The sequence below is a fragment of the Pagrus pagrus genome (assembly GCF_965226575.1).
Source record: "Pagrus pagrus genome assembly, chromosome: 16".
NCBI lineage: Eukaryota > Metazoa > Chordata > Actinopteri > Spariformes > Sparidae > Pagrus > Pagrus pagrus.
Genome location: NC_140200.1, coordinates 13,788,439 through 13,801,319, shown reverse-complemented (window position 1 = coordinate 13,801,319; position 12,881 = coordinate 13,788,439). Strand labels below are relative to the sequence as shown.

General features: G+C 40.4%; 1 protein-coding gene across 1 annotated transcript; it reads left to right on the top strand.

The window, feature by feature from the left end:
• The first annotated feature begins 1,371 nt into the window (after positions 1 to 1,371).
• ripply2 (ripply transcriptional repressor 2) lies at positions 1,372 to 3,234 on the top strand. Its single transcript, XM_084377179.1, has 3 exons — positions 1,372 to 2,620; positions 2,719 to 2,789; positions 2,878 to 3,234. Exons 1-3 carry the CDS (start codon positions 2,507 to 2,509, stop codon positions 3,041 to 3,043), a joined length of 351 nt encoding a protein of 116 aa, XP_084233305.1. The 5' UTR covers positions 1,372 to 2,506; the 3' UTR covers positions 3,044 to 3,234.
• Positions 3,235 to 12,881: the final 9,647 nt, after the last annotated feature.

Genomic DNA, 12,881 nt, shown 5'->3' with positions numbered 1-12,881 from the left:
ATGGCGTTCAAAGAAAGTATAAAAAGATGAGGGTTACAGAATGGACCACAAGAAAATGATGTTTTTGTGGTTGACTGTTGCCATGGAGAGGAAATTTTCTGTTTTTGAGTGTCAAGAGTCTTTGAAGGAGGGAAGTGTAAATGAATCGGGCAGAGAAGAGGGAACATGACCTACGAATAATAAGCCAGAGACAGAAAAAGAGCGACTGAGGTGATATAAGAAAAATATATAAAAAGGGGGTCATTGTGCTGAACTTTTCAGTCAGGCTAATTCAATCCCTCCAGCAGAATTAAAACACTGGATGTCTGAAATATTACATCTGTTTTTGTGCCATCCAAATCTTTACAAACCTGTCAGCAGGTTCTGTTAATTTCCACCTCATCCTTTGTGATTAATTTGTATTTAATGGATCAAGCCAATAAGGGATAATAGCTTTTTTGGCTCTCCATGAATTGCGTCCTTAATGTTTTGTTCCATTCTTTGCACGAGTGTGAGTTAGTGAGCTTTGTTTTCTGGGAGGCCTTGGCAGGAAATTTCATTTTTGCTTCCTTCAGAGCAGACAGAGTAACTGTTCCTGCTTCTTTTGTATTTCTCGTTTGACGTATTTCACGCTGTTCGGTGTGAAATACTCAAAACATACAGGGTGCATCTTTTTGAATGAAGAAAAAAAGCCTGAAATCATAAAACCCTCTTCACACGCTGACCTAGTTGTACAACCAGAAATCTCCTTATCACGTTGCATTAATTAGGCCTTTTTGTGACGGCACAGGTCACCCGTGTGCACGTCTCCAGCCTGTGACGCCTCCATTTATTTTTGCCATTATAGAACCCAGTATAGCAAAAGAGTGAAAGCCGCAGGAAACACAAAAGAAGGCAGCAGCAGAGCGCCCAGCGCCCAATTAGCTCCAGAGCAGAAAAGGAGACGGAGGCAGAGATCTGGTGTGGACCTTATTAGTGTCGAGCTCTGACTGCTGTTCTCCAGAGAGCAGTGTTGTGATGTGGATGGAGCAGCTGGTCAAAGGAATTTAATGCTGGTCATGCACGGTTAACGCAGACCCCCCCTCTCACCGCAGGCCGTGATTACAAGTGATGCTTGCAAATGCAGCACCCATTAGCCCTGAATGGAGTCAGATGAAAACACACACTTGGAGTCCTCTGAGTTGTCAGCTGCTTGTTTTGTTGCCAGTGATTTCTCAAACAAATGTGTCACATGTGACACTGATCCAATTAGCATTTCATCCCAACCCCACACTGCCCCCTACTGGTGCACTGGGGAGGAAACGCTTCACTTATCCGAAGAGAGAGACTAATTAAATTAATGGATTGCACGTGCGTCTCGTATAGAAGTTGCTTTGGGTGCGACGCATTCGAGCTCTGCATCTGCTGACAAGAAGCCATCAGTACCCGAACTCCCGATGCTGTGCACACAAAAGGCCGGCGCGTGTCGACTCCTCCACGCTGAGCACGAGCCTCCCTCCATCATCTGAGCTCAGCGGGCTGTGACAGTAGGGCACGTGTTTCTTCGCACCTCAGCGCGCAAATGGCTAAGCAGACGGAGATAGGAGAGGTGGAGGGGGGTGAAGAGTTCATCAGCAAGGGTTGAACTGAGCCGTCACTCCTCTGTGACCCCGTTTGTATTTACAGTGAGTGAGTATTGCAGGTTTCCCTCAATTAACTCGTTTTTCATCACCACAAAAGCTTGTTTTCACTTTTCTTTTCTTACTTACTAAAGAATATGAATCATTTTTGCATCACTACCCTTCTAAAGCACAACACAATCCCCTTGTTATTTAATGCATGGCTGAGTGCTTCTCTGCTTTATCTTGGCCACATTAATGCAGTAATACAAAAAACTATTTTCAAAGGTCCAAAGGATGTGGTTTTACGCACGTTGTCCAGTGCAAAGAGTGCAACAGCAGCTCACCTCAGTTTAGAAATGGGGTCTGCTAACATCCAGCACGACACAGAAGTTTCACAGAGCCCCTTTTTAAATGATCAAATACAAATCCCAACATGAAATAACACTGAAAGCGCATCGTTTCATTTTGCACCCCCGTTGTGCATCATGAGTTTGCATAACTTGTGCATCAAAGGGTTAAACGCATCACATTACCAAAGAGAATATAGACTAAAATCATACTTCTATTAAGCTGAAACCCTGCAGCATGGGCTGCAGTGGAGAGCAGGTACGCCCAAAGAAAAAAAAACGTTTTAAAACTGATCAAAAAGCGTAAAGTTGATCTTGGATACACGTTTCAAACGTCACGAGAAATGGGTTTAATTCTCAATTTAAAAATTACGAAAGAAAGAAAGTGGCCATATGGTTGGAGTTTGCTAAAGTGTGACTTCGCACCTCACCACCGTGGCGCATGGAGACACTTGGGGACGCGTGAAAGCGCAATTTGGCTCCGGCTGCGAGGGCCCCTGATAAATAGGAGGCTCCTGCGCTCAGCCACACAACGCCTGAGGACTTTACGCAGGACTGACCACTATCCTACAAGCAACCATGGAGACTGTCGCTACTAACAATGGATTACCTTCTCTGCCTACTGGAGGAAATGTTACCCAGCAGTCTGGCCGTTTTTGGAGACCGTGGACTGGAATAACAGCCGCGCACACGGTGAGTTCAGACGACTTGAAGGCTTGAACGTTTTTAGATTCAAACGTGTTGTTTGGTGGATAGAAAACTTAACTAGATCGCTCTCTTTTAAATTTCAGGCTCAGTCTTTTCATGGAGACCTTTCTGCTGCAAAACACTCCAAGACTCCTCAGTTCGTTCATCCAGTGAAGTAAGTAAAGTTAATTAAACTCTTTCATTGTCATGCAGGTCGTTTCTTTGTGGAACTGTTATTCATTCCTGCTCTCCTCTATCTAAAGGTTGATGTGGCCGAAATCCAAATGTTTCGATCACCTGTACCAGGACGCAGAACTGCTCCTGCGCAACTATCCGGTCCAAGCGACCATCTGCGTGTACACGGACTCCAGCAGCAGTGATGAAGACAGCGATGATGAAGAGGAGGAGATGGAGAAGGATCTGAACTAAAGACATTGACTTGTAGCATAATGTGATAATATATTCCTCTTAACTTATTGACTGTAAATATGTGTACATAAGCTTTTTTTTTTTTCTTTTTTACTTCTACACTGAACACGAATGTAAATGTTTAAGTTATTCCTTTAACTTTTCTACCTCTTGTAATTTGCTGCAAATGGCAATAAAATACTTAAAATGAATGTCGTTGTTTGGGGCTTGATTGTTGCTTTGAAAAGTTTTTGGGTTTGTTAGTGACTGACTTGAAATGAACTTACAGAAGAGTTTTTAAAAGTCTGAACAGTGATTTTCACGCTGCTTTTTCACTTAAACATCTCTTAAATACAATAAAAAGTTCCTTATTTCATGGAGCTAACAGAGTGTAGCGGCTTGATATCAGAAGTTGCAGGGTGTTAAGTTTTTTTGTCTATAACTATGCAGTCAGTTTGTTTGACACATCCGCCTGCTCCTGGCTCAACTGCTCCTTTCCCATGGATGAAGTGTCACGGTGGTGAACGCACCACTTCCTGCTGCCTGAAGTGTGGAAACTGTGTGACACGTGGAAGGTGTCAGCTGTGTCAGGAGAGCATAAAGATCTGCACTGAGATAGTCAGAGGGAAAATGTTTGTATACCGTCAGTGAACCAGGTAAAATCCAGATAACCTTCATACATGAAGACATTACTCTCTAGTGTTTTTGCCACCAGAACATTTATGCCGTGCTATAAGTGTTTTCTTCCCTCCACTCACAAAATAGAGTATGAGCAAATGGATGGATGAATGGTTTATTCCAACGGTAGCAAGTCTAAATAAACCACAAACAACATCATCAGACAAAACAAGACAGCAGAATGTAACAATCAGAGCTACATTAACACATTACAGCCCTGCAGGAAATATAACATGTTGGGCCTGTACTGACACTTGTGCCTCCTACATGATATGATCTCACTATCTCTGTCATCTCAAGTTAAAATCACCCACCAGCATGACCTGTGTGTCCATAATAGTCTAATTAATTAAGATAAAAAACAATTTCATTAGAAAATGCACCATGTAAGGACAAAAATCATCCTAAAGATACTTCAATTATTACATATGGTCAGTAAAACAAATGATTAATACATGTACATTGCTACAAATTGTTACAAAGAACGTACAACAAGGAACTTTTGACCTGCTGTAAAACAATCTGTTTAACACTGATGACCTACATAAGCAAACTAATCCTTCAGTGAGATGATTGGCTATTTCTATGTCGTCTCCATAGTAATTCTTAATATCCGTCGCTGGGTCGGATTCAGACCGATCCTGGTCAGGTAATTCGTAAAATGATTATTATGAACTGAACTATTGGAGTGCTGAGGATGGATTGAGGGTCTCGCAGCCTGAGGAAAGAAGCTGCTCTGTAGTCTGGCTGTACGGCACTAAAACAAAGTTTTCCTCGGTCCATCATCGTCATATTGCAGTTTTTAATCTTATATTTCCAAAAAATAGATAGATTACCTCATCCCTATGCACCCTGCACACAGCTGTGTTTAAAAAAAGAAGAATTTCCGTTTCGCAGCAAGACAACCCAGTACTGCACATGTGTATTTCATGAATTTGCTCTAAGATGAGTTCAACTATTTGGATTTAAAGAAGGAAAAATTAAGATCAAGGTGAAGTGCTATTGATGCCTTTGTTCTTTCTTATGGGTAATGTACTGTGTGGAATAAAAGAGAGAAAAAGAAAAAAGAAAAGTATTAAGAGTTCAACGCGTCTTTCTTTCACTCACTTCCAAAACAAATGCATGCACCAGCCAGGTCAAGATGTTTATGAAAGTAGGCGGTGGTGCTCATACATGTCCACATGGGCCACCAGAATCAGAGCAGCTTTAAGTTCTTAAAGGATAAAGTCACCAAGAAAAGGAAAATTCAGTCATTATCTTCTTCTGTAGTCCACAAAACATTTCTAGAGCTTCACAGCAGAACAGCGTTGCAGCATTCTCCAAAAAAACTGAAGTAGATGTGAACTTGTTTTAAAACAGAAAAAACCTGAAAAACCATTAAATGGCTCCATACAGCTCTTCTGGCATAATCAAAGTCTCAGGAAGCACCAAGATCCTAAATTGATTTGAAAACACCTTATTTACATGCACCCCTGTGCACCCACTTCCCCCGGGGTGCTCACTAATGCTTTATAACAAAACAAATGTAAATAACGTCTGATTTAAAGTCTGCCTGTGAGACGCAGCCTCAGGAAGAGTATTTTAATTGATAGTTCAATGAAGTCGTATATATAAAAACAACAAGTAGCGCACTTTTGCAGTTAATTAAATAACAAATAACACAGACAACGTGTGTCAGGGCCCCTGAGTGAGTGGGACCCTCGGGGCAGTTGTCTGGTGAAGGAGCCTGCCTGGTTCATAATGCAGTAAGAATTATACTTTAATGCAATGCTCTAGTGTGAATGGAGTTTGTGTGTATACAAAGTTATTGGCAAACAGAAGTGAAGAAGTTTATTGTTTACAGAAAAGCATGATGCCCTTATTCCAAAGTTTCTGTTAACTGCATGAGATGCACATGCCAAATTATAGTTAGGTGCTACTATTCAGTCTGCGCTCAGTAAAAATATCTTATCACTCCAGGCTTCTGATTCTTGCAAATAATTGTTTCAACACATTTTGCATGTCTGACCTGACGACTTGAACTCTACAACTTAACCCGGCACCAACCTTTCAAGCCTTTCCGTGGGAACCCGCGGGATCATCTTTAGGTGTTTCACAGGGTGCAAAGTTTGCACGCCTCTTTAACGTGAGACATGGTGGCCTCTTGAGTGCACTGCTGCCACTGGACACGTGACCTCCGCTCAACACACTGTATTCTAATTACAAGACAGACTTTTGATAATAAATTAAAACAAAGCTGCCTTTCCATTCACCTTTTAATTTTCACACCCACATTGCTACAAAGATTTAATAAGGTAGCGCTAATCCATTTAGTCGTTATCAAGACTGTAGAGGTGTGAAGCAACTGAAAAGGCTGAGCTGAAAGTTCAATGTTGTTTAATAATGATATGCAGGGCCTGATATTAGGAGACATAGTGATGTGATGAAGCTCTGATAACCTCTTCAACTCTGGCCAGGACCAGACTTTCCCAGGGTTGGGTGTCAGACCAGAGAGTGTCACTTACTTGGGTGTGAAATTTGCTCACCTCCAGAGTTAAATATAAAACCAAGGACTGATGCCCTCTCTGGTGAACTTACAACCTTTACTGTGCACACTTAATGTCAACTGAAGCAGATAGTTTTTATATGCAGTAATTACCTTGTGTTTTCATAGAGTCAGAAGGCTGGCTGTACCAGGCTGATTAAGGCACATAATGTGTGTGAGTGTTTAAAAAGTGTTTACAATGAAATACACGTTATATGTGATATACAGTATTAACATTTTTATATAAAATGTTTTGACCCGTCAGAATCAGCTTGATTGGACCAGTATGTGTACACATTAAAGGAATTTGAGGGTTTTTAGTTTTTCTGTCACTATCTACTCAGCCTCATGCAAATGGTAAGTTGGGCGAAGTTTTGTTGTCCACAAAACATGTTTGGAGCTTCACAGCAAAATAGCTTTGCAGCATTCCCCAAAACAAATGAAAAAGTAGTGGACTAAAAACAAAACAAAACAAATAAAACCAAACAAACAAACATGAAATGGCTCTATAAAGCTTATCTGTTGAATCCAACTATATTATTCAAACCCCTTCAAAGCCAAAATCTTCAGTGTAGCTGCGAGGCTAAGATAGAAAGTGGGCGTATGAGTTCAACCATGTGTCAAGGGTGTAAATAACGTCTTTTCAAATCAATTTTGGAGCTTGGGTTGGCTTCCGAAGACTTGGATTACACCAGAGAAGATTTTATTTATTTATTTTGTCATTGGTATTTGTCGATGGTATTCTTATTCTCCAGGTGTGTGAAGACTGAGTGGAGGGCAGTGGATATGGCGTCCTCTGTGGATCAGAGTACTGGTGAGGGTCCAGCAACAATAAACAACAGCATACAATGTACCAGTCAAATGCTTCTGTAAGTTTAAAACAATACAAATATAGCAAAATGATACAGTGAACACTAAATCAGTATACATGAGGTGTAGGTTATATCCAGTGTGTGCATGTCTATATACAGTACAGTACATACAGCATGCTTAGATTTACATCGACGATGATGGATGATATGTACACGTTAAAAACAGTGTGCCTTTAAAGTGTAGATATTTAATTAGTACGTATTTCGGTGTCTACGTGCTGTCCTATCCCAACATCACTTTGTAAACTTTGGTGAACTCTGCACAGTTTCAGCTTCTCAGACACATGCTGCCTTTTCCCAGGAGCTGGTGTGAATTTGGGCGTGAGGACTACACACCTCAAAACTGTTCAGGCCCATGTTTGACCTCTGCGCTCACAAGTGGCATGCATTCTCTTTTTCCCCCTCCTATAGTCTAACACGAGCCTTTAATACAAGTTAAATCCAGTTTTATTAAATAAAATATGAAGAGACGATTATAAACTGTCCTCTGGTCCAGTCTATGTACGAACTACCTTCCCAGAAGTTTCATCCTTTTAAAATGAGTTGTTTCTCAGCAAACTGATAAAAAATAACTCAAGACTCAATATCAACTAACCATTTAATTTTGTTAATGAAGTTAATTTAGAGAGTGTGACTGCTGGCATGCCCCTGTGAACTCTGACTGAGCTGGTGGTGTGATCACAGACACCAGAAGAGGTGACGAAGTGTGACTCAGCTGAGCTGAGGCTGGACCGAGTGCGCCGGCTTCTCACAGTCACACCTCCGTTTGTCACTGGGAACGGAGTGCTCGCTGTCAGAGCGGCACCGAGTTATAATGGTTTACATGCAGGGGTAGTAGTTTATTTATGGCTGCTGACACATCACATCACAGTGTTGTTTTCAATGGCAGTTCAGCTGTAAGCCAAAAGGGGGCAGTGTGCTTATGTACAGGTTCCTGTTGAAGAAGTGCTTGTGGGAGGTATGTTGAGAATGTTTGCTGTTATTTGATTCATGTATAAAGATAAAGTGTTTGAATCAGTTACCACAAAGTTACCAAACTGTCCCAGATGGTAAATTAAAGAAGGAACCAACACATGATTGATGAAAAGTTTTTGGAACAAGATTGATTCCTTCACTTAATCAGTTTTGGAAATAATTAGATTTAAACTCTTGTTTATAATTATCAAACTACATGATATACTATATATTTAATAGAGTATTAATCACTATAATATAATTTGCTGACAATTGTGTTCTTCTATTTTTAAAACAATGAATCTCCTCCAACTTTGAAGCTGTTCCTGGACCAAATAGCAGAATTTTCACCATTACAATAATAATCTCTAGAAAAACACAAAGATTAATATATTTTTCACAATGTTTGGTTCTCATTATTTTCTTACTTGGAAAATGTTCCCAGAGGTGATCAATAGTTTATGGATGGATAAATCATAAATTATGGACTCATGTCATTAATGCTACTTATAACTCTGTTGCAGTTATTTTGTTTTGTTTTTCACTATTGTTTGTCTGCATGCATTTGTTTTCTCCTTGTGTTGTTTATTTAGGTGTATGGGGCTACAGTGAAGGGATGGTGAATATACAGTAGGAATATTTAGTGTGTTGTTATGCTGGTGTGTTTATTTACTGGTGCTGGTTATTGTACACTCTTATAAACAAACAGCGATGATGAAAAATAGAGAAAATATAGGTGTTTAATATATAATATATTTAAGAATATAATAATATACATAAGTATATAAGTGATTTCTGAGACACTGATGGATAATGATGGAAGACTAAGTACAGATTTTTTCTATGTTTAACTTGACTAACTTAACTTGATTGCTTGCGAAGTAAAAGTGACATATAGTGTAATGGACATTCGGCTGTCACTGTGTAAGATCCAGATGATGCAATTAAATCTTTCTCTTCTTCTTCTTCACATTAACAAACTGTTGAGTGGTGATCTGGTGTTTAAAGTGCAGCACAATGACCATTTGACCAACAGATGGGGCAAGATTGCTAAAAATGAGATTTTAAACTGGCTTTGGGTCTCGTGATGTAGCTTTTGAGTACATCCACCAGGGGGCTGTGTTGAGCCTGTACAGTATCCAGTGTCTCAGTGGCAGGATGTATATCACATTTACAAAAAGATCTGAGGACTGTGGACGGTTTGAAATGTCACTTTTTAAGGCGAAATAAATATAGATTGAAGAATATTAAATATTATATTTATTAAATGTAGTTATGTTATGTTTCATAATACATTTACATTTATTTATGGGCAAATTCTTCTGCAATTAAATGGGTTACAGTATTTTCCATTTCACTGCAGTGCATTGGAAATGCAGTCAAGATGTATTCATAGAAATTAAGCTTTAAATAAATTGTGTTTAGATGTAGGTGGGATATACTCTATTAATACACAGTATTACTCTTATTAGATCAGAAATGTGGTCAGAGCTACAACCTTTTAAAATGGCCTTAATTGTGACTGTGAATGTGGAAAACAGATTCCAACTAAAAATGGACTTAAACATTTAAATTGTGGGTTGCCTCAGGATCCAAAATGTATTAAACAGAATACAATTAAGTCAAAAGTAAAAAAAGAAAGAAAGAAAGAAAGAAAGAAAGAAGAAGCAGAAGAAGAAGCTTACTCTGGAATAATTTGATTTTCAAAAGCTAAAATGTAACTAAAAATCTATAAACAGAACAGATTTACTTTGAAGGTAATTATTCAATCACCTCATCGTTTATATTATTTAGATATTTCAGGTTTTCCTTTTTCTATATCTATTATTTTTACTGTATCTTATTAATTTTGACATGTAAGTGTGATGCTTACAGCTCCTTCACAGCACCATACATAATGCAGCACCTGTCATCCATCCACCCTGAGAATATAATGCACAAAAACATTAAGTGATTACGCAGCAACAAGACTGAGCAGCAGTCTTGCGGTAATGAGATGATGGACAAGAAGCATAAATCTGTCACTGCAGTGAACGCCTTCATGTGTGTGTCTCTGTTGAGCAGGAGAAACCACAGAGCTGCTCTGATTCCTCTCAGCACATAAGCATTCTGGCTCACGCGGCTGTCGAAGAGATATAGCTGTTGTGCTTTTCTCCACCTTGTTATCTCACCCTCCACTTAAATAGTTAGTTTGGTCTCCTCTCTCTGAGATGTGTGCAGTGGAGATAATTACAATTTCAGCAACGTTTGCCAGGTGATTACCTCATAATCCCCTATTTCATTTGATAAGTCACGCATTGATTTAACTCAGAGTTGGACCTAATGGAGTATCTTTTCCACCGCCACAGTGATTTGTATGCCGGGGCGAAAGGACAACGGTGGATTGAAGGCAGAAAAACAGCCGCTCGCCATTCGTGTTTTCGCTCAGTCGCTGGTGAAGGATGAGCAACGAGAAGGCTGGTTTAATCACAGCAACCTGAATGCGAACAGTAAATCACTGCTATGGCTGATACAGTAACGTGTGGTGGTGGTTAAAATGGTGCCACATACACACATAAGAGCTCCCTGTTTCCTTTGCTTGCAGGCAGGGAGGGGGATGGAGTGATGAAAAGATGAGAGATAAGAAGAGTGAAGGGAGTGAAGAGCGACCTGCTTGGTATTCACCTGTCTCTCTGGATCAATAAAGGTAATTTGGGCTGATTCCTCCCTGTAGGCCTCTTAGCAGACAGACGGGGAGAGGGGTCAGCCACTGCTGAGCTGCGGGGAGCTGGAATAACTTAGAAACACACTCTGCAAATTACTGCCCCTGTTTGAGAATCTCTCATTCAGCTATTCCTCTGCCCGACATGAGCTGCAATGTGATGCAGAAACCTTACTGGAGGTAAGAAAGGGCTTACTGCCCTGTAGCTTTTAGACCTCTACATGTTTAGATGTATAATAGTTATCCACGTCTCGTATAATGGCCAATTTAGAGATTGTGGCTGCCTTTTAACTTTCTGGCCCAAACTTTCTGCAATTTTCATGGAATTTTCTCAGAAGAAAAACATCAAACTTTCACATTTTCCCAACCTTAAAGGAAAAATCTCTGGAAGAGACAATATTCCAAATTGATTCAACAAAAGGTTATTTACATGCTTTTTATTAAAAAATAAATAAATAAATAAAGCCAAAATCTTAATGGTTGCTGCTAAGACAAATAAACCCCATCTGAGGTGAGTGTACAAGCTTGACTGTACATGTACAGAAGCTGTGTCCTCGTGTGAAGAGGCTGTGTCCTCGTGTGAAGAGGCTGTGTCCTCATGTACAGAGGCTGTGTCCTCATGTAAAGAAGTTGTATCTGCATGTACAGAAGCTGTGTCCTCATGTACAGAAGCTGTGTCCTCATGTAAAGAAGCTGTGTCCTCATGTAAAGAAGCTGTATCTGCATGTACAGAAGCTGTGTCCTCATGTAAAGAAGCTGTATCTGCATGTACAGAAGCTGTGTCCTCATGTAAAGAGGCTGTGTCCTCATGTAAAGAAGCTGTATCTGCATGTACAGAAGCTGTGTCCTCGTGTAAAGAGGCTGTGTCCTCATGTACAGAAGTTGTGTCCTCATATATAGAGGCTGTGTCCTCAAGCTGTATCTGCATGTACAGAGTCTGTGTCCTCATGTTCAGAGGCTGTGTCCTCAATGCAGTGGCCTGTGGTTTGAATCCGACCATTGGCCCTTTGTGCAAGTCGTCTCCCCTCTCTCATTCTGCTTCCTGTCAAAATAAAGCCAAAAAAAAGCCAACAAAACAACAACAACAACAAAAAGCTGCCTACCAAACAGTTCAAAGCGAGGTTATGATACCCATGAAGAAGACAGTTCTGGAGGTGGGAGCTGGGCGTTGAGATTCACAGGTCAGGACTTATAGATTACCATAGAAACAGAGGTGTCAGCTTGAATGAGGAATAACTCTAGTAATACACACATATTCATATTCAGCAACCTTGATCCAAGATCATAGCACAAGATGTGATTTTCCATTTTAGGATTTTATTAAATATAATGTTTAAATTCACTGTAAACCTTTTGATGATTTTAGCTTTTCTTGCATTAGTTTCTGCGCCCTTTTTTTCACATTCCTGGCCTTTCAGTCTCTTGGGGCTGCAGCAGGTCTTATCGGTTGGTTATAGGCATGGAGGATGCCCTCCGTCATGTTGGGTCACCAGTCTGAGAGGAATGCTCCGTGTCAGGGATGTCAAGGGTGGAACGGGGGGGCTCCCAAGGGAGACAAAACCCACAACGACTGAACCCCACCTCCAGCCAATCACTGCTGCATGTCCTGCTTGTGTAGCGTGTTTCATCAAAGTACACAGGTGTGCATCGCACCTGCACGTAGACATACATGCATTTTCTATGTCACTTATATTCAAGCTCAGTGCTTTGACCTCGTGTTGGAGTGCTCACATGTTTCCAAGCGCACTCATATGCTCACACATGCTCTCTTACTTTGTCTCTTTTAAAAAGTGTTAAGTTGACTGCAGAGAGTGCATAAAAGGTTTTAATGTATGTTGAAGAACAGAGGTGAAATAGGTGATTGGTACAGGGTATGGGAGAGCAGGTCCCTTTTCAGTTTTCATGCACTTAATTGAGGAGATGAATGGGGGTCCACAAACCATTCCCATTCCCATGTTTTGTTCCCCGAAAAGGAAAAAAATGTGGAGCAACCTGGAAAACTTTGTTTGGAGGGATGCAGTGAGATCCAGTTTGGCCTCATAAGCCAGACACCCGACACATAAGTGAAAAACGCTTCAGAAAACTTTACTGGTGTCATGTTATAAAAATGACTAATCAAGTCTGAAGTCT